The sequence below is a fragment of the Lissotriton helveticus genome, chromosome 10, assembly GCF_964261635.1.
Source record: "Lissotriton helveticus chromosome 10, aLisHel1.1, whole genome shotgun sequence".
NCBI lineage: Eukaryota > Metazoa > Chordata > Amphibia > Caudata > Salamandridae > Lissotriton > Lissotriton helveticus.
The window spans coordinates 326189179-326211672 of record NC_136071.1 but is presented as its reverse complement, the minus strand read 5'-3'; the positions used below and the strand labels follow the sequence as shown (position 1 = coordinate 326211672).

General features: G+C 42.5%; 2 protein-coding genes across 3 annotated transcripts in view; one reads left to right on the top strand and one right to left on the bottom strand.

Moving 5' to 3' along the window:
* Positions 1 to 6270, bottom strand: part of SNAP47 (synaptosome associated protein 47) — an 86437-nt gene extending 80167 nt beyond the window's left edge. Inside the window, exon 1 of one of the 2 annotated variants that reach the window (XM_078662477.1) lies at positions 6071 to 6270. The gene's annotated coding sequence lies outside the window, so the exon portion shown is untranslated. Of the gene's footprint in view, positions 1 to 4855; positions 4991 to 6070 lie in introns of those variants that run through there. The other variant, XM_078662478.1, reaches the window with a different exon arrangement.
* A 7148-nt stretch (positions 6271 to 13418) lies between these two features.
* The window catches only part of JMJD4 (jumonji domain containing 4), a 176496-nt gene continuing 167420 nt past the window's right edge, over positions 13419 to 22494 (top strand). Inside the window, exon 1 of the mRNA XM_078662476.1 lies at positions 13419 to 14227. Within this exon, the coding sequence (XP_078518602.1) occupies positions 13939 to 14227 (289 nt within the window). The 5' untranslated portion in view covers positions 13419 to 13938. The remainder of the gene's footprint in view (positions 14228 to 22494) is intronic.

Below are 22494 nucleotides of genomic sequence, written 5' to 3'. Positions count from 1 at the left end.
TAGCCCATTTAGTGACCACAACCCTCTGACTCTGGAGCTTGTAGTCTCTGGGCGACAGCCTGTATCAGGCAGAATTATTGGGTCACAATTTCTGCCACGGACCAAGAAAGGTGCTTAAGGTAGTCACAAGTGGACGATATTGACTTTAACAGATCTTTGGCCAATAACAGCCAGCAGGAGATTTTGATCTGCTTAGATCTGAAAGCTTCAGGGGAAGAAACCATTTAGACATTTATTGTTGTTGCAAATTCAATTAACGCTCTGCTAACAGTACCAGCAGCCTCTTCTTGTGTGGCAGCCCCAAGATGGTTTGACAGTGAGTGCTACCGGGCTCTTAGAGACTTGAAGATGATTTTGAAGCAGATTCCGCGTGACAAAACGGTTGGAGGCCAGCCGTAGTACCTACAAGCAGGTGGTTAAGGGGCGGGCGTAAGTGCCAACTACAAAAACTAACTTGGGAAGAATTAGCAGAGGCATGAAAACAAAGGGACCGCACCAGTTTCTGGAGGGTCAATAATAACCCTTGTTTCTCAGACCCGGATAAACCGGTGTTATGTCACAATATCCCACCAAATATATGGAAGGAGCACTTTGAGGCAGTTTACAATCATGGTCCGATTGAGTCAAACCCACAGATCGGAACACATCAGTTTTACCCTGTCAGAAGTCAAAATGGGTATTGAAGGATTTTACCGGAATAAGGCATCGGGGACCGAGGGAATTCCCCCCGATCTCTTTTGTTATAACCTGGAGATATGGTCTTCACTCTTAGCCAGGGTCTTAAATGCGGCAGCTTCATCATCTATCCCTATTTCTTGGTCCTCAGCCATTATCGTTCCGATCTTTAAGAAGGGAGATAGGAACAGCCCACACTGTTAAGATCCTATATCCCTCATATACGCCACAGTGTAAGTTCTTGGGAGGATCCTCCTCAATAGGCTGTCAGATAGGGCAGACGCTAACCGAATAAGCTCGGAGGTGCAGTATGGGTTTCGGGTCCTAAAATCCACCACAGACCAGTATCTTAATCTTTACCTTTTAATGGCAAAATATACATTAGCTAAACCAGGTGTGATGTTCCTGGGCTTTATGGATCTCACTGCGCTTTTGATAAGGTGAACCGTAGTAAGCTATGGAAATTGTTTTGGGATTTGGGGGTTGATGTGGCGATAATTAATTATCTAATGTTCTTACACTCCAATACTTCTGCTGTAATCAGATATACCCAGGAAGGGAATACCACCAACCATTTTAAATGTTAAAGTGGGGTCAAGCAAGGATGTATTTTAGCCCCTTTTTTGTTTACACTATATATTAACGCCCTAGATGCTTCCTTGACGACCCTTCAGCCTGATACCCCCAGGATAGGGGCAAGGCTGGCCCCTGTTTTATTGTCGGCGGCGTTGCAGTTCTTCTTTCGCGTACACCAAGGGGTTTACAGATCTCACTTGATGGGTTCATGTCATTTATGAGTGAGATGGATTTTTCACCCAACCTGTCTAAATCATATATAATGGAAGTTGGCAAGCAGGGTACTAGACACAATGCCTATAAACTTTGCTCACATAGTTTAGCGAGAGTCCCTGCCTTCTCTCACCAGGGCATATTATTTGACGAGAAACTTAATTTTAAAAACCTAGAGAAGGGGAAGCTTATAGAAATGGCACGATCAACAGGAGCAATTGCAAACTATGCCTATAGACTGGGAACTTGGTCACCGGAGATAATTTAAATAAAAGATGATTCTTACTGAATTTCTAAAGCACTATATGGCAGCGAGGCGTGGGGGTACATGGAGTCAAGCAAACTCCAAACTGTAGAAAATAAATATTTAAAATGTATTTGGAGCGCCCCACTGAGCACCCCCTTGTATTCCATACATGAGGAACTAGGGTCTAAGTACATCACGGACACGGTTGCAGTTAAACCCCTGTTATGCTGGGTGGAGATCTGGTCAAATTAGGAGGCAGGATTTAACAGGCTTGTAATTCAGGACTGCCTCTCCCTTGACCAAGCACATAAAATACCCTGGTTAAAATACACAAAGGATACCTTTACTGCCCTAGGAAGACCAGGTATGTTCTCTAGATATGATATCATGAAGCCTTGGGATAAGATTACCATTACAGAGTTGTTTTTTAAACATATGGTTGCTCACCACGAGGCACAGGATCTCAGAAAACCCCTGTTAAGAGCGCATATTTGGGTAAAGTCTGTGCAAGGTAAGAAGCCCTATTTGTCTGTTTTAACAAGTGCGCATGATAGATTTTTAATCAATCGTTTAGACTGAAACAAATTCACTACCTATTGGCTACCACTTCTGGCTTTGTTTCACACACAGATGACAGAGGTGCCTGTGGCTGCGACTCATGACCTCCACAGGATACCCTCCGATTTATTTTCTTCTGTAAATATTACTCGCATCCTAGAAGAGCGTTTTTCAAAGGGCTTTTAAAAGATTTGAGGTTTAGACATGTTCGTGTCGCCTTATTGTTTTTACAGCTTTTACCTAATATTTATACGCTTTTCTGTGTTACCAATGTTTTAAGATCAGCCTAAAGGCTGAGACGCTCGAGAGGCGATTAATGGTTATTATTCCTTTGCGTATTTGCACAATGCTATGCTGCTATAAATGTAACAAATCCCTGTTGATTAATGTGGACTATTTATGCGCTACCTTTGTTTATCAATTTCTGCTTATGGCCCGAGCATTTGTTTAATGTTTTTAGCTATTTGTTGGATATTTTATAAACCAGTATACATGGTTTTATGCAGTCATTACATGGATTCGATGTGCTGAGTATTTTTTAAACTGTTTATTTTATTGCTGAATCTACTGCTGATTAAAGATTAATATTATAATTATTAATATGTGCAGTTTAACTGTACTGTAATGGCATGGTTCTACAGTTCTTGAATGGACCAACACATGCATCAAAGGTTGGGGAAAGAGACTCGCAAAGAGGGAGCAACTGAAGGGGCCATTGTACAAAAAGATGATCTTGCATTCGGAGGTAACTGCTTCTGAAGGGAAAGGGGAAGGTGTAGGGCATGGACAAAGTAACATGTTCACTTTAGGCATATTCCACCTTGGATCTGGGTACTTTAGCCATATTCTTCCTCAGACCTTCTGTTGGGCCGTCCGCTTGACCCATTTCCTGACAGCCACAATTACTATTACCTGATCTGACAGACAACTGATTCCAAAGGGGCAGCACATGCTGCACTTTAGGCCTTTATTTGTGAACAAGTAAAGAACAACATGATAGAAATCCCGATAGATGCGCATGAGTAAATGATGATTGGTGCACACATTACTTGTTCACCTATTCTAGGCATAGTAAATGAAGAAGTCCTGTGGACTGATAGGTATATGATGGACCATCACAGTCCCTTAAATGCGTGCTCCGTAGCACAGTGGCCTGATTGGTACCTTTATTAAATTAGATACTTGTGATTTTATTAGATGTTTTCATGAGCCCACGTCATGACCTTGTGAAAAGTGGACCAGGAAATAAATAGTAACACCTACACTCTTATTGTCATAGTGATTCAAATTATGTCTCCAGTGCGCGCACCACTTAGAGGTGTGCACACAAGCATTACATTGCTACACAACAAGAAACATAGAAAGAACATTGTGGGAAACATGCGAAACATACTTAATTGTGCTTATGGACCTGTATTACAGGTGGGTGGAAATGTCATGTTTAAGGAACAATACATTCATGTATTCATTTTTTTAGAAAATATCTTTAATCAAGGGAATTATGCCAAGTATCTGCTCTCTGACAACTGACATCCCTTGAAATGTGTTTGCAACCAACATATACATTGAGAAAAATCATATGACCTTCAGAAAGACACTATAAATTCCCATGTAATACCACACGAGCTCTGTCATTTTTCAGACTAGAAGCCCATTAAGGCTTTATTTACATCACTACAAAAGTTCTTCATATTCTTTGGTAGATATTATATTTAAGAGCATACAAGAGAACTTTTAAAGTATTAGTTTGGGATAAACTGAGCTCAGATGTAAGGACAGTATTAGGCAGAAGGCAATTTCATGTGTGCATCGAATTGCAATTAGGGATGCTGCTGGTCAGTGATAATGGTTCTCATGCCTGGGGTCGCGGACATAGCAGAATGAGGCAAAACGGGCAGTCAGTAACAATGCATTGTGGGTAGCTGTCAAACTGTGGAATGCTGTTCATGCAAGCTTTTGAGGTTTGTGGCAGCGACAAGTCTCCAGCTGGTCCCACTGCTGTTTAGAAGAAACCAGTGAGTGCATATTAATCTACTGTTGGACACAATCCCAGCATAATTTAGGTGGCCGGTTTTCGTTTAATTGGAGTTATACAGGGAGACATAGTATAGCGGGGAGCTTGGCGATGTATTTGTACACCTGAGCCAACACCTGGAAAGATAAAGACCAAAATCGGCTATGACAAATGTCCTTCAAATATAGGCCATTTTGTGTGTCTAAAAGTCACATTGCACATTTAAAGTTCCCAAACCTTATGCTCCATCCTACTAAAAAGGTAAAGCACTGAAACGTAATATTACTAGAGGTCGAGAGGACACTAAACATGATAAATACGTATATGGCTACATTCATTTTAGACGAGAGGCACACAAATGTGTTCTCTCACAAAAAAAGTAGGTTTAGGGGTAAAACTTACATATATCTATTCGTTATAGTAATATTTTATTGCACGCTCGGACAATTAACATTAAAAAAAGTTAGTATGAGTTTTCATAAAATCAGCAACAGTGGGGTCCAATATCTTTCCAAGATGAGATTAAAAATCGTATTCGATATTGCACAGTCGAGACAAAAAAGAGCACTCACCAGACCCCAGGAACAACGGGAGAACAATCTTTGGTCTTGTAATTTTTTGATTATTTTTCTTTAAAAAGTCCAGAGAGACAAACTGATTTTGTGATGTGCACCAGGTGAGTTTTTAAAAAGTCTTCTCTGTCAATATCTCCCTCCTTCTCATTCCCCAAGACCGAGTCAAAAATAGACTCACATATTTCTAGCCCTATGCGCCAGACCCCACCGCTCTTCTCCAATGCCAACCTTACGTACCCGCTCAATAACTCAAGACTGAAAACAGCAGTGCTTTAAATGGGCTGGTACTCACAGGTACTGAGTACCTGACACTTATTTTTATCACTACGAGTACCGGCACTGCTCTACTGCGGAGGAGAGTACTGGTACTCATGAAAGGGTAGGTACATTGGCTGTTAGTGGTGGTAGCCTGTCTCTTTGGCAGCCAAAGCAGTTCTGTAGCCCTGAGCTGAGCCTGTGCTGAACTATTCAGGGTGGGCTCATTTGCATGATACAGGTGTTCACCAGCTCCCTATTCTGCTAGGAATCGAGGCAGCCCAGTGTCAGCTCAATAAATAAAGCCACAGGAGCTAACGAGGCTAAAATGGCTTTAATTCCACCTGATTCTTTGGTGTGAGTGTCCGTTTATGTTTGTTTATCTGCTTGCCTGTGCGTGTTTTGTGTGAGAGAAAAGCAAGAGAAATATTACAACACAAGGAAATGTTAAAATATCACTGTTTGGCTTTCGCTTTGTATAACGAGTTAACCTGCTTTGTTTATAGAAACGAATTTCTCATAATATAAAAGTCAATATGCATCAGCATGTCTTGCCTTTAGCTCCACCCTTAGCTTCGCCCACTCGCCACATTTAAATGAGCACCTGCACTATTTCCCCCCCATTTAAAGCACTGGTAAACAGTCTCCATTCCATCCTGTGACCATACCGTATTTTTTCTCTCTCCACTCAAACTGGATGCACATAACTACGGTCTGTTGTGTCTATATATTCAGCTTGACGCTCGAAACATGTATGTACCCTTCTCGCGGCACGCTCTCAGGGATTTCAGAACTGTTATTAGTTGAGCTTGTAATTCCTGAGAGCTGGTGCTGGGAGGAACTTTGAGAAGCAGTGTATTGCTGCTGCATTGTGATCTTCTGGGTGTTTCATACATGGAAACTGAGAATCGAGAGAAAAAGATATTCTGTGTGACGTTTTCTTTACAGGGGCCTTACCTCCCGCCAGGGGACTCTTAAAATCGGATTGCCTGTGGTATGCGTCCGATTATAAACGTCTCAGCATTAGGACTCCAAACCGACTTCAATACACGAAGACAGGGAGAGGCAATATGTAAAGCTAGTTTCTAGTAATTGACAGGCAAACAACAGTAATAGGAGGGACTTCATGGCTTTGCAGCTCTTGGAATTCTCTGATTGGTTAGAACATGACTACCCGGAAGAACCCGTACATGCTACTACACCGGAACAAAAATATCCTACAACCCGGAAAAGGTCACTCCGTCACCCCCCACACACACGAGAGCCGTTCTAGAATATTTCCTATCCCAGTTGAGAACTGCAAATATCTTTATTTATATTCCGTCTTCGGAGAATGAAACAACAGTCTTCAGAGCTGTGTTTCTTACCGATCGTTTTTTTATTCCACATTAGTAGCTTTTTTAACGTGAACGTCGTTATTGCTCACGTTCCGTGGTCGTGGCTATGTGAAGTTGCATTTTTGTTTAGATGAGTAGCAGAGCTTGATTCGCGAGGGTTCACATGGTCAACACGCTGGCGGCTTTAAGACATTTTATACACTACTAGCTAGGACTTGCATTTTTCAATTAGTACACCAAGAAGCGAGTCTTTGCTTCTATTTTTATTTGTATTGTCAATGCAGGAACTGTAGGTGAATTGCATACCTATTCAATTATTTAACAGCTTGTGCTACTCTGCAAGTTTACTTTCTTGAGAAACTAATCCTTTAATAAAGTTCTTCATATAAATCGGCGCAAGATCAGGGAAGCATGTATTGCTTAAATGTTGGGTTCAATGTTATTGGCTAGTACTGGACCAAAAATGGACAAGGAGGCATTCGTTTTTTACCAAAATTTGGACCAGACTCGCAACAGCATATGTTACGACAGTCGCCATATAAATTACATCGATGATCCCGTTACCTTTACATATTCAATGTTTTTTAGACTTTACCTCCTTCCTAATCGCCCGTGTGTTTTCTCCGCCAAGTTCACGGATAGCTGGGAAAGCAGGAAGCGCTGGGTCACTCAGGATGGCAAGCCTAATTTTGATCATCTGCTTCTGAAGTTTGGTAAGGAAACTATCTTTGTCAAAACATGCACCAGCAATATTGTCTTTAATTTCAGAAGACGAGCTCGTATGTACGGCTTCCTAGATGTGAGTCAGCAAAAAAATACACGTGATAAAATTGGGGTACAAATAAGTCTTATGGAGCTTTAAATAACAGTCATATTTGGCAGGTTGCAAGGAGTGTTGCCTTCGTTCGAAGACAGGATTGCCCATGGGCGTAGGAGACACTAAATTTCTGGGGGGGACAGGGACAACCATGTGGACTTTCCAGTGACCCTATACAAATCGCCCATTGTGTGAGACCGTACGCGCGTTAAATGTATACAATCGCAAAGTTATGAAGAGAAATATTAAGAAAGGCAGGCAAGTAGTGGACTTGGAAGATGTACTGGCTACTCAAATGTGGTACTAAGATGATCCTGCTCAGTTGTTAAATGGTGACATGTACGAAGAAATGAAACTGAGGGACTTGAGACAAAATCTACACTAGCAGTATCCTGAGCCCAGATACCATCAGGTGTAAAACTCCACATAGTTTTAAGAGCAATAGAGAATTGTGAAACACAGAACTAGGAGAGAGTGTGTGTGAGATGCACGAAGGCTCAAACATGGTGCAGGTAACTTCTAGCCTATAGTCCACCGATACTCTGCCATAGCCTGCCCTTGCACCCAAAATATGTAAGGGAGTGAGTACCAAATTGCCAATTCCCAGACTTAAAAATCAAATAAAGAATAGTGCAAATACTATGTTCATTGTTTGTATGATAGGTGTGACCCCTGCAGGTGGAAATTTTACACATTGAAGAAACACCGCTTTAAAGAATACTACTTCACAAAGCATTAATAGCCAAGAAACCAGCTAACTCTAACACCACTGGTTGACTTTCAGCTGCACTATGTAAGGCTAGGTTTCAAAGTCCATGCCTATAGTAGAAAACATAAAACTACAAGTACCAGAATGCAAAGGGCTGCTGGCTAAAGAGCCACAAGTGGCTGATGACCTCATCTATAATCTTGTCCACTTGGAGCTTTAAAATTTAAAGACACTCAGCTGAAAATCTAATTTGTACAGTCTTCAAAAGCATAATTTTTCCTGAAATCCCACTTGAGTGCCCCTAATTCAAGATGACCCACAGCTGTCACAAACAAACACAAACAGAAAGCTCGGAGGGCATGTGGCACTTGGCACACGTTTTATCAAGAAGATGCCCTAGCAGGCCTGACACTTCTAAATGTGGACAGGCGCCGACTGGTGCAGTAAGGTCATATGGGCTACTCACATTTCAAATGCTGGTTCAAGACTGTGAGTAAATCTCTTGCACTTTTTGTGAATCACAAACACAAGTACAAGTGGGAAAATCAATTTTTAATTTGGGAACACTGTCAGGCCATTAATGGTAAAAGACTTGATAATGAGGCAACTCAGTTTACACTTGCCACGCCTGCAAAAAGGGCCCTCATATTTCTCTCCGGGTTCAGAGTGGTTCTGCCTGAATACATGTAGCTTACCATTAATGTTATCAGCGTACTCTATAATATCATTAGATACACAGTGATCAAGCCATGGCTCTTCCCTTTTCCTGAAATTGCTCTCAGGTGTATTAGTCCACTTGGTTAAGCTGATTTAATGCAAGACTACACATCCCAAGATGCATTAGTGTGCTTAAGGAAAGTCAGGGACTACAAAATAGCGTTTTTCATGATAGTGTCATCTGGTACCTTTATTGGGCTTCATTAGTAAAATGGCAAGGCACAGGGAAAGTGCCCTTGCCCCTATGCAGCCCGTGATTCCTAATTTCAAACCCCAGTTCCCACCTGAGCCAACTGTGATCTGCGACTGTCGCGCTTAACCCCTACTCTGATAATACTCCAGTTTCTGGGGGTTCGACATTGAAAACATAATAAGCCGAAAGCATTGGTCAGAGTGGGGGAAAAAAGTAGGAGAACTGTGGGCAGAGAATCAGAGGCCCAGAATAACCTGAGGATTAGATTTATGGGTGGAGTCAGAGGTGTGGCCGAAAGAGCAAATCTTCCCTGTATTTAGTATTTCACTGACCAGTTACAAACTACTACGCTATCTAATTCAACCAATAGCCACACATGCTTATTTAAGGTTTAATATGAGTTATTGACATTAAAATACATTCACAAAGTGGGATATGTTTCCAATCACAGAATGTCCCAAATACGCTTAAAAGTGGAATCACAGGCTATTTGTCTCAGAGCCAAGCAGTTTCTGTCATCAGTACTTTTCTCTTTTCCGCAGTTCAAATATGAATAGCAAAATATCCTAGTTTGCAAATGTTTTGATCATAATTATAGTTGTAACATATTTGCCACATAATTCATCATCTGCTGAATAATCTGACAATTTTAACTAAAAAGGGGTTTGTAGCTCACAGGGATAAAAAATTACTGATTAAATGTGACTTATGTTGCTGCAAAGTGGAGGGCCCTTTGCAAAGGTTGACTGGTCACCTTTCTCATTGCTGCATTTGTATGTTATACTGGTACTAACGAGGCAAAATCTTTGGAGAGACTGTAGGTATGTGTAAAAATGTCAAAATTCACTTGAAGTAACTTATTCCTTAAATTAATAATTGTTCCCCTAAATTAAGAATTTTAACCAAAACTAAAGTCATGTGTTTTTCACATGTATTGTAAAAAAACTTGTAATGTGTGGCACAGAACATATCCAATCACAACAGCATCTTGGTTTTCTGGATCATTCTATTTTTTCATGTCAGCTGATTTTATTGCTGTTTCACTAGTAGTAATTCATCCCCCCCTTCCCTGACGATTTCACTGTCATGTCATACATGTGAACTAAGTCCATTAAGTGCGGAATGGCTATCTTCACTGTTGTCTAAGCTGCATGCCAATGCATTTATTTTTCGGCAGCACCAACCCACATGGCTGGGCTTCACCTTTACCCATAGCTTAATGAACCAGGGCTCTCTTCGTGGAAAGTAAACAACACTTTAACATGCTGGGTGGAATCAGGGGCCTTTGTTAGCTACACCTAACGCCCCCACCGAAAGCTCACCTCTTGAAGCAGTGGCGTCACTAGGGTTGGTGTCACCCAGTGCGAGTAACTCATGGTGTCACCCCCTCATGACTTACCCCCATGGACCTCGTCTGTGACAGAGCCATAGCCACCTTGTCCGGCACGCCATCCTGGTGGTCATCCTGCTACCGCGTCCTCCTTCGTGTTGTCCTCCTCTGCTCTCACCTTGTTGCATCCGAGATCCCCTCCACAGTCCCGGGCCATTGGTATATACAGTCCCTCCTCCCCCTTACACCAACAACAGAGGAAGAGACCAGGAAGCAGGACTCTTTGGTGCCCCCGGGGCTACCGCACAAGCCCCCAAGGCCTTTTCCTTACAGTACTCCCCTGCCAGGCTAGGCAGATCGGGCAGTACTGCAAGCGCACAAGGTGGGGAAAACTACATTTTGCAGTGGAAAGAATTCCATGGAAACAGAGAGTAGGTTCCTCAGCAGTGTTCGGCTAAAGCACACCATGACAGAACCGCTTTGCTCCGCTGATGTAAAATGCCGGTTCAGCTGCTCGTAACTTTACTTTATAAGGCCCGCCCGTGAAGGCAATTTGCTGTCCATTTTTGATTTTTTAACATTAAATAATATGTGTCCATATTGTCACTACGTCCGGGTCGACAGAGAGCCAGTTATATGGCTAAACATATTCTAGGAGTGGGTGAGACTCGTAATGTGAAAAGTGATCTAGGATTGAATTATCCCTTTCACCTCAGCCAACCTACACTCATTGTACCGCATACCGAAATGCTGATTGGCTGCAGAGTCCACTCTTAACAGTGATTCTGGGGAGGAGAGGGGGTAGAAGGGTTGTTAAACTGCGGGGCGCGTTTCACTACTTGAGTTTAGCGTATCTCTCCAGTCCGTGGTGGTTTACTGATGCCTCGTTGAGTCTTTCACGCAGTTCTGTCACAGCTGAGCAAAGGCGTGTTGCTTTATGTTTTTTTATTTGAACAGAACACGCCTTTTCAGCTCCATGCATGGCCAAGGTTTTAAATTGCTTATGTGTGACGTGTTCATAATTTCAGTGTAATTGAGTGACATTTCAACGACTATGAGTGACACTATCGCTACTCTGTCACCACTGACTAGAGTGCAACTTCAACTATGCAGCTTGGCGCAGGGCTCCTGAAAAGTACTGTGTGCAGCGCAAAGCTGTGTGTGAACGTCAGGGCACTGGTAGGCAGCATTTATTTTATTTTAAAAGTTTTATATAGCGCTAGCTTGATCCGTAGGTATCAGAGCGCTTTACATACATACAGTAAAAAACAGACATTACATTACATAGTAGGTCGGCAGTAAGGAAGCAAACCACAGAGAAAAAATACAGTATGGGAAATACATATGCAGTGTAGCGTAGGGGGAGAGAACAATAAAAAGAGAAAGCTTCTCTTGGAAAACTGAGTTTACTTTTCTCTCTTTTATTACAGTGAGGAGGTTTTTGTCAAGTGATCTGACAATCATTGGGAAACAAATGGCTGTAAGATCTGTTAGAAAAATACTGACATTTAAACAGCTTGCAAATAGCATATATATTTCAAAATATATCAATAGTGTTGTGTACAGCTGACCAGCTGAATTCCCGCATTTGAAAGTGCTCTCATTCGTGATAAAGAAGAAAATAGCGGCTCAGCGAATTACAATATTTGCCCTGAATTGCATAAATGTAAGCCAATTAATGGGTCAATAGCATTATAATCGGGCGGAGTAGATCATTTGAGTCACTACACCTGCAGCTCTAGTAACTTATTTTTCTAGGCCCAAGATCCTGGATTTCAGTTACACACAAGCAGCCAATAACCAGTCACTTACATCATCTTTGAATCTGCAGGAAAATACTGCAGTTAGAAATCTGAGATACTGCTTGCTCCAAAATACTACAGAAGTCTAATAGACCTTTAGACTGAAGTAAACAGCACGTCACGGTTGCCTTTCGACACAGTAAAAGACAAATCCAGAATTGAGCAAAAATACACTGAAATGTCATTAAGTGCTATGCGTTAGTGAGAAATGCATCCTCGTATACATTTTCGATCCAAGCGCATTTTGCTCTTAAATAAAAATAGGGCGAAAAAACACAGTGATACAGACAACAACCAGTTGTGTTCTGGTCATTAGCAGTCACCCCTACTCCGGTGCCAAAAGATTGCCAGAAAAGCAACACAGGATTAGACCTGGTTAACAAGACGCTTCTTTTAACGTGAATGTTTTGGCCATGAACGGGCTGGGCTCCACATTTTACATCCAGTTAGCCTTTTCGATTCCATTTGAAAGCACACACGCAATGAAACACAGCCAAGTATATGTGTATATGTCTTCAAGCCGGCAACAGACACGGGGGCGAGGAGTCCGAGGTCAGCAAATCAATCAGTGCACTGGCTACAGGCAGCTGAGGTGAGAAATAAATAATTCCCGGAGCCTCAGGGTGCTGCGCCACACAAAGAGTTGAAAAGGGCAGAGGCAGGGGGGCGAGTGGCCTCTGACATCACCTTATGCTGTGACTATAGGATCATCGGCGGCTCACAGACAGGTAACTGGAGAGGCGCCAGGTCAAGTGCAGGGCCATTAGGTCACGCTGCTCCCCTCGCAAGCACTGGTAAACAGTCTCCATTCCATCCTGTGACCATACCGTATTTTTTCTCTCTCCACTGAAACTGGATGCACATAACTACGGTCTGTTGTGTCTATATATTCAGCTTGTCGCTCGAAACATGTATGTACCCTTCTCGCGGCACGCTCTCAGGGATTTCAGAACTGTTATTAGTTGAGCTTGTAATTCCTGAGAGCTGGTGCTGGGAGGAACTTTGAGAAGCAGTGTATTGCTGCTGCATTGTGATCTTCTGGGTGTTTCATACATGGAAACTGAGAATCGAGAGAAAAAGATATTCTGTGTGACGTTTTCTTTACAGGGGCCTTACCTCCCGCCAGGGGACTCTTAAAATCGGATTGCCTGTGGTATGCGTCCGATTATAAACGTCTCAGCATTAGGACTCCAAACCGACTTCAATACACGAAGACAGGGAGAGGCAATATGTAAAGCTAGTTTCTAGTAATTGACAGGCAAACAACAGTAATAGGAGGGACTTCATGGCTTTGCAGCTCTTGGAATTCTCTGATTGGTTAGAACATGACTACCCGGAAGAACCCGTACATGCTACTACACCGGAACAAAAATATCCTACAACCCGGAAAAGGTCACTCCGTCACCCCCCACACACACGAGAGCCGTTCTAGAATATTTCCTATCCCAGTTGAGAACTGCAAATATCTTTATTTATATTCCGTCTTCGGAGAATGAAACAACAGTCTTCAGAGCTGTGTTTCTTACCGATCGTTTTTTTATTCCACATTAGTAGCTTTTTTAACGTGAACGTCGTTATTGCTCACGTTCCGTGGTCGTGGCTATGTGAAGTTGCATTTTTGTTTAGATGAGTAGCAGAGCTTGATTCGCGAGGGTTCACATGGTCAACACGCTGGCGGCTTTAAGACATTTTATACACTACTAGCTAGGACTTGCATTTTTCAATTAGTACACCAAGAAGCGAGTCTTTGCTTCTATTTTTATTTGTATTGTCAATGCAGGAACTGTAGGTGAATTGCATACCTATTCAATTATTTAACAGCTTGTGCTACTCTGCAAGTTTACTTTCTTGAGAAACTAATCCTTTAATAAAGTTCTTCATATAAATCGGCGCAAGATCAGGGAAGCATGTATTGCTTAAATGTTGGGTTCAATGTTATTGGCTAGTACTGGACCAAAAATGGACAAGGAGGCATTCGTTTTTTACCAAAATTTGGACCAGACTCGCAACAGCATATGTTACGACAGTCGCCATATAAATTACATCGATGATCCCGTTACCTTTACATATTCAATGTTTTTTAGACTTTACCTCCTTCCTAATCGCCCGTGTGTTTTCTCCGCCAAGTTCACGGATAGCTGGGAAAGCAGGAAGCGCTGGGTCACTCAGGATGGCAAGCCTAATTTTGATCATCTGCTTCTGAAGTTTGGTAAGGAAACTATCTTTGTCAAAACATGCACCAGCAATATTGTCTTTAATTTCAGAAGACGAGCTCGTATGTACGGCTTCCTAGATGTGAGTCAGCAAAAAAATACACGTGATAAAATTGGGGTACAAATAAGTCTTATGGAGCTTTAAATAACAGTCATATTTGGCAGGTTGCAAGGAGTGTTGCCTTCGTTCGAAGACAGGATTGCCCATGGGCGTAGGAGACACTAAATTTCTGGGGGGGACAGGGACAACCATGTGGACTTTCCAGTGACCCTATACAAATCGCCCATTGTGTGAGACCGTACGCGCGTTAAATGTATACAATCGCAAAGTTATGAAGAGAAATATTAAGAAAGGCAGGCAAGTAGTGGACTTGGAAGATGTACTGGCTACTCAAATGTGGTACTAAGATGATCCTGCTCAGTTGTTAAATGGTGACATGTACGAAGAAATGAAACTGAGGGGCTTGAGACAAAATCTACACTAGCAGTATCCTGAGCCCAGATACCATCAGGTGTAAAACTCCACATAGTTTTAAGAGCAATAGAGAATTGTGAAACACAGAACTAGGAGAGAGTGTGTGTGAGATGCACGAAGGCTCAAACATGGTGCAGGTAACTTCTAGCCTATAGTCCACCGATACTCTGCCATAGCCTGCCCTTGCACCCAAAATATGTAAGGGAGTGAGTACCAAATTGCCAATTCCCAGACTTAAAAATCAAATAAAGAATAGTGCAAATACTATGTTCATTGTTTGTATGATAGGTGTGACCCCTGCAGGTGGAAATTTTACACATTGAAGAAACACCGCTTTAAAGAATACTACTTCACAAAGCATTAATAGCTAAGAAACCAGCTAACTCTAACACCACTGGTTGACTTTCAGCTGCACTATGTAAGGCTAGGTTTCAAAGTCCATGCCTATAGTAGAAAACATAAAACTACAAGTACCAGAATGCAAAGGGCTGCTGGCTAAAGAGCCACAAGTGGCTGATGACCTCATCTATAATCTTGTCCACTTGGAGCTTTAAAATTTAAAGACACTCAGCTGAAAATCTAATTTGTACAGTCTTCAAAAGCATAATTTTTCCTGAAATCCCACTTGAGTGCCCCTAATTCAAGATGACCCACAGCTGTCACAAACAAACACAAACAGAAAGCTCGGAGGGCATGTGGCACTTGGCACACGTTTTATCAAGAAGATGCCCTAGCAGGCCTGACACTTCTAAATGTGGACAGGCGCCGACTGGTGCAGTAAGGTCATATGGGCTACTCACATTTCAAATGCTGGTTCAAGACTGTGAGTAAATCTCTTGCACTTTTTGTGAATCACAAACACAAGTACAAGTGGGAAAATCAATTTTTAATTTGGGAACACTGTCAGGCCATTAATGGTAAAAGACTTGATAATGAGGCAACTCAGTTTACACTTGCCACGCCTGCAAAAAGGGCCCTCATATTTCTCTCCGGGTTCAGAGTGGTTCTGCCTGAATACATGTAGCTTACCATTAATGTTATCAGCGTACTCTATAATATCATTAGATACACAGTGATCAAGCCATGGCTCTTCCCTTTTCCTGAAATTGCTCTCAGGTGTATTAGTCCACTTGGTTAAGCTGATTTAATGCAAGACTACACATCCCAAGATGCATTAGTGTGCTTAAGGAAAGTCAGGGACTACAAAATAGCGTTTTTCATGATAGTGTCATCTGGTACCTTTATTGGGCTTCATTAGTAAAATGGCAAGGCACAGGGAAAGTGCCCTTGCCCCTATGCAGCCCGTGATTCCTAATTTCAAACCCCAGTTCCCACCTGAGCCAACTGTGATCTGCGACTGTCGCGCTTAACCCCTACTCTGATAATACTCCAGTTTCTGGGGGTTCGACATTGAAAACATAATAAGCCGAAAGCATTGGTCAGAGTGGGGGAAAAAAGTAGGAGAACTGTGGGCAGAGAATCAGAGGCCCAGAATAACCTGAGGATTAGATTTATGGGTGGAGTCAGAGGTGTGGCCGAAAGAGCAAATCTTCCCTGTATTTAGTATTTCACTGACCAGTTACAAACTACTACGCTATCTAATTCAACCAATAGCCACACATGCTTATTTAAGGTTTAATATGAGTTATTGACATTAAAATACATTCACAAAGTGGGATATGTTTCCAATCACAGAATGTCCCAAACACGCTTAAAAGTGGAATCACAGGCTATTTGTCTCAGAGCCAAGCAGTTTCTGTCATCAGTACTTTTCTCTTTTCCGCAGTTCAAATATGAATAGCAAAATATCCTAGTTTGCAAATGTTTTGATCATAATTATAGTTGTAACATATTTGCCACATAATTCATCATCTGCTGAATAATCTGACAATTTTAACTAAAAAGGGGTTTGTAGCTCACAGGGATAAAAAATTACTGATTAAATGTGACTTATGTTGCTGCAAAGTGGAGGGCCCTTTGCAAAGGTTGACTGGTCACCTTTCTCATTGCTGCATTTGTATGTTATACTGGTACTAACGAGGCAAAATCTTTGGAGAGACTGTAGGTATGTGTAAAAATGTCAAAATTCACTTGAAGTAACTTATTCCTTAAATTAATAATTGTTCCCCTAAATTAAGAATTTTAACCAAAACTAAAGTCATGTGTTTTTCACATGTATTGTAAAAAAACTTGTAATGTGTGGCACAGAACATATCCAATCACAACAGCATCTTGGTTTTCTGGATCATTCTATTTTTTCATGTCAGCTGATTTTATTGCTGTTTCACTAGTAGTAATTCATCCCCCCCTTCCCTGACGATTTCACTGTCATGTCATACATGTGAACTAAGTCCATTAAGTGCGGAATGGCTATCTTCACTGTTGTCTAAGCTGCATGCCAATGCATTTATTTTTCGGCAGCACCAACCCACATGGCTGGGCTTCACCTTTACCCATAGCTTAATGAACCAGGGCTCTCTTCGTGGAAAGTAAACAACACTTTAACATGCTGGGTGGAATCAGGGGCCTTTGTTAGCTACACCTAACGCCCCCACCGAAAGCTCACCTCTTGAAGCAGTGGCGTCACTAGGGTTGGTGTCACCCAGTGCGAGTAACTCATGGTGTCACCCCCTCATGACTTACCCCCATGGACCTCGTCTGTGACAGAGCCATAGCCACCTTGTCCGGCACGCCATCCTGGTGGTCATCCTGCTACCGCGTCCTCCTTCGTGTTGTCCTCCTCTGCTCTCACCTTGTTGCATCCGAGATCCCCTCCACAGTCCCGGGCCATTGGTATATACAGTCCCTCCTCCCCCTTACACCAACAACAGAGGAAGAGACCAGGAAGCAGGACTCTTTGGTGCCCCCGGGGCTACCGCACAAGCCCCCAAGGCCTTTTCCTTACAGTACTCCCCTGCCAGGCTAGGCAGATCGGGCAGTACTGCAAGCGCACAAGGTGGGGAAAACTACATTTTGCAGTGGAAAGAATTCCATGGAAACAGAGAGTAGGTTCCTCAGCAGTGTTCGGCTAAAGCACACCATGACAGAACCGCTTTGCTCCGCTGATGTAAAATGCCGGTTCAGCTGCTCGTAACTTTACTTTATAAGGCCCGCCCGTGAAGGCAATTTGCTGTCCATTTTTGATTTTTTAACATTAAATAATATGTGTCCATATTGTCACTACGTCCGGGTCGACAGAGAGCCAGTTATATGGCTAAACATATTCTAGGAGTGGGTGAGACTCGTAATGTGAAAAGTGATCTAGGATTGAATTATCCCTTTCACCTCAGCCAACCTACACTCATTGTACCGCATACCGAAATGCTGATTGGCTGCAGAGTCCACTCTTAACAGTGATTCTGGGGAGGAGAGGGGGTAGAAGGGTTGTTAAACTGCGGGGCGCGTTTCACTACTTGAGTTTAGCGTATCTCTCCAGTCCGTGGTGGTTTACTGATGCCTCGTTGAGTCTTTCACGCAGTTCTGTCACAGCTGAGCAAAGGCGTGTTGCTTTATGTTTTTTTATTTGAACAGAACACGCCTTTTCAGCTCCATGCATGGCCAAGGTTTTAAATTGCTTATGTGTGACGTGTTCATAATTTCAGTGTAATTGAGTGACATTTCAACGACTATGAGTGACACTATCGCTACTCTGTCACCACTGACTAGAGTGCAACTTCAACTATGCAGCTTGGCGCAGGGCTCCTGAAAAGTACTGTGTGCAGCGCAAAGCTGTGTGTGAACGTCAGGGCACTGGTAGGCAGCATTTATTTTATTTTAAAAGTTTTATATAGCGCTAGCTTGATCCGTAGGTATCAGAGCGCTTTACATACATACAGTAAAAAACAGACATTACATTACATAGTAGGTCGGCAGTAAGGAAGCAAACCACAGAGAAAAAATACAGTATGGGAAATACATATGCAGTGTAGCGTAGGGGGAGAGAACAATAAAAAGAGAAAGCTTCTCTTGGAAAACTGAGTTTACTTTTCTCTCTTTTATTACAGTGAGGAGGTTTTTGTCAAGTGATCTGACAATCATTGGGAAACAAATGGCTGTAAGATCTGTTAGAAAAATACTGACATTTAAACAGCTTGCAAATAGCATATATATTTCAAAATATATCAATAGTGTTGTGTACAGCTGACCAGCTGAATTCCCGCATTTGAAAGTGCTCTCATTCGTGATAAAGAAGAAAATAGCGGCTCAGCGAATTACAATATTTGCCCTGAATTGCATAAATGTAAGCCAATTAATGGGTCAATAGCATTATAATCGGGCGGAGTAGATCATTTGAGTCACTACACCTGCAGCTCTAGTAACTTATTTTTCTAGGCCCAAGATCCTGGATTTCAGTTACACACAAGCAGCCAATAACCAGTCACTTACATCATCTTTGAATCTGCAGGAAAATACTGCAGTTAGAAATCTGAGATACTGCTTGCTCCAAAATACTACAGAAGTCTAATAGACCTTTAGACTGAAGTAAACAGCACGTCACGGTTGCCTTTCGACACAGTAAAAGACAAATCCAGAATTGAGCAAAAATACACTGAAATGTCATTAAGTGCTATGCGTTAGTGAGAAATGCATCCTCGTATACATTTTCGATCCAAGCGCATTTTGCTCTTAAATAAAAATAGGGCGAAAAAACACAGTGATACAGACAACAACCAGTTGTGTTCTGGTCATTAGCAGTCACCCCTACTCCGGTGCCAAAAGATTGCCAGAAAAGCAACACAGGATTAGACCTGGTTAACAAGACGCTTCTTTTAACGTGAATGTTTTGGCCATGAACGGGCTGGGCTCCACATTTTACATCCAGTTAGCCTTTTCGATTCCATTTGAAAGCACACACGCAATGAAACACAGCCAAGTATATGTGTATATGTCTTCAAGCCGGCAACAGACACGGGGGCGAGGAGTCCGAGGTCAGCAAATCAATCAGTGCACTGGCTACAGGCAGCTGAGGTGAGAAATAAATAATTCCCGGAGCCTCAGGGTGCTGCGCCACACAAAGAGTTGAAAAGGGCAGAGGCAGGGGGGCGAGTGGCCTCTGACATCACCTTATGCTGTGACTATAGGATCATCGGCGGCTCACAGACAGGTAACTGGAGAGGCGCCAGGTCAAGTGCAGGGCCATTAGGTCACGCTGCTCCCCTCGCACTATTTTTTTGCGCGCTAAAGGCCTGCTAATCTCTCTCTCAGGAGGGAGAAGGGAAACGTGTTTGTCCCCTGGTCCCCCTCACCCTTGTCCCCTGCGTCCCCCCCACTCCAAAATCTGGGGGGGATATGTCCCCCGCGTCCCCCACAGTTCCTACGCCCATGGGATTGCCTAAGGACCAGGGCAAGGAAGATCTATGGCTGGCTCAGTATAACATCTTAGATGACAAGTCATTTGAATTACCGTGCCTTTAATGAAGCTATCATTTTTTCAATCAGAATCTGGATCATTCACTTATGCAGTTACAAGGATTCGCAAATTATGACCTTTATTTTCGGGTCTAGTCTAATGTTATTCACAGTGCAGTTTTACACACATTTTGCCTTCTAAAAGTTCACTTCCTCCACAGCATTTTCCGAATCTGCCCTGAAATTTATACTTTAAAGTCTTACAATTTAAGATTTCATCTGTGTCATATATTCTTTTTTTTTATGAGACATGTTTATTAGAAAAATACAAAGTTAAGACCTAGAGACAGAGGTCCATCTTATTTTATATAATAAATAGAAATTCAACTCCAAAAAGTGATCAAGTGACCAAGCAAAAGCCACCATAGCATTTTTTTTTTTAACAGATCCGCTCAAAAGATATAAGACCTACTTGGAGGTCAGAAGACAAAGATGTACAAAGATATACAAGGCACAAATGGTGCATGGAATATGTAATTACAAACAGAGTAAATGATCCAGGCCATCCAGAGGACCAAGCTATATACAACAGCCACATATACACATCACAAAGCACCCACAAATCAGCAAATGCTGCTGTGCTCATGAATGACATTGTTCACAAGAACTTCGAAGGCATCAGTTTCGGAACTTGAAGTGGTTTGATGATGGGTGACCTCAGGACAATCTGTGGCTCCCAGCAGGCCTCCACAGTCGCACACGTCAGCGGTTGGGCTTCACATGCCATAATCATTCCTTCAGTCCTGCTCTTTGACCCTTTGCACTTCCTTCCCAAGCCTACTCTCCTCTTCCAACTCCGCCTTCAAGGATTGAACTTCAGCCATCACCCTCTCGAAATCCTCCTTCCCACACCTAGTGACCAGATGGAATGGGTCTTGAACCAACAACTTCTTTGGTGCAAAAGCTTCCGGACAGATGACACTGTTCTGTGGAGTGTTTAAGTGTGCAGCTTCATCCTGCGGTCTGAGCTCACCTTCTTTCGTCTTTTTTGCAGCTCTCTCATCTACTTGTAGGTAAAAGGCAGGCAGCGATCTAGCTCTGAACACTGGAACCTTCTCTTTCCTTAGATCTTCCAGTTTCTTCATCTTCTTTTCGAAATGCTCTTTATCTCTGGTGTCAAAGGAGAATGGTGCAAGCTTGGATCGTCTTTGGTTTGGAGAAACTTGTTTATAGGGTACACCATTATGTGGCTTTCTGGAATCTTTTAAAATGGGCGGTTTCTCCACTACTCCCAACATCTCAGTTGGACAAGACCTTACAAGGAATAGGCCCTTTTCCAGTCCAGCCTGCGGCCACTTTGCCCCTCGCTCCTGGATCCTTGCCTCGTGTTCTATGTTGAAGCCAGTGGGTTCAGGGAATTCTTTCATAGGCTGCTTTTCAGAGTGAAATAATTCCCCATGAAATGATCTGGTATCCAGTACTTGTGCTTGGCATCTGAGGACCGTGGGAGTCGATGGAACGGATCGGCTGGTGTTTGGTCTGACAGACCCACCAAATGCACCCATGAGGCCTTTACTTATCGACTTCCCTCTAGTAAGTGTACAAATGAAAATGGTGCAACAATGGCTCGTGGAAGATCCTTTTGGGAGCTTCTTTGCTGTCGAAGTGTCTCATCTTGCTCAGGAGGGATAGCCTTGGAATCCATCAAGCAACGTGTCTGTGCACCGAAAAGCGCGCAGTTCGTGCAGGGGTCGCTCATCCTCCTTGAACCTCTTGCAGGTGCGTAACTCGCGTAAGGTCACGAACAGTGAGGCTAGTCTTCTCTCGTCTCGCCGCGTCCTTCGAAAGCATGGCCATCTGTATCATATATTGTTTATCCTTAAAAGTGTGTGTAGTCAGTCAAACCACTTTATTCGATTAATTAAAATCATAAAACAGCCATGTACTCTTTCCAATATGAATGGGCGACATATAAATGTATACAATTTCTACACAAGAAATATAAATAATTAAAGCTAAAAGAATATATCAGATAAAAGCAGTTACAGAACAATACAATTCAGAGAAATTCATAATACAATCATCATAGGGAATCTTTTTCTCCTAAGGCGGACAGCAGCAACAAGAAAACTGTCAATATAAAAAATATTCCAGGTGTTATCTAACAGCTGAAGGTACATTAGGGCTGGTCTGACCTGTAAAAAGCCCTTTCCTCTCAGGAGCGGAATTAAAAACCTCTTCCTAATGTCTGTGTAAAAATCACAAAACATTATAAAGTGCATAGTGTCCTGAGTTGAAAAGCTGTCACAGTTACACAGGGCTAAGTCTTCTGGTTTACACCAACCAGGGAAGTTACCCAAAGAGAAGTGAATTTGGTTAAAGCGAAACCTGGTCAGAAGCCAACGATGGAAGGGCTTTGTCACAATTCTTAGATAGGGC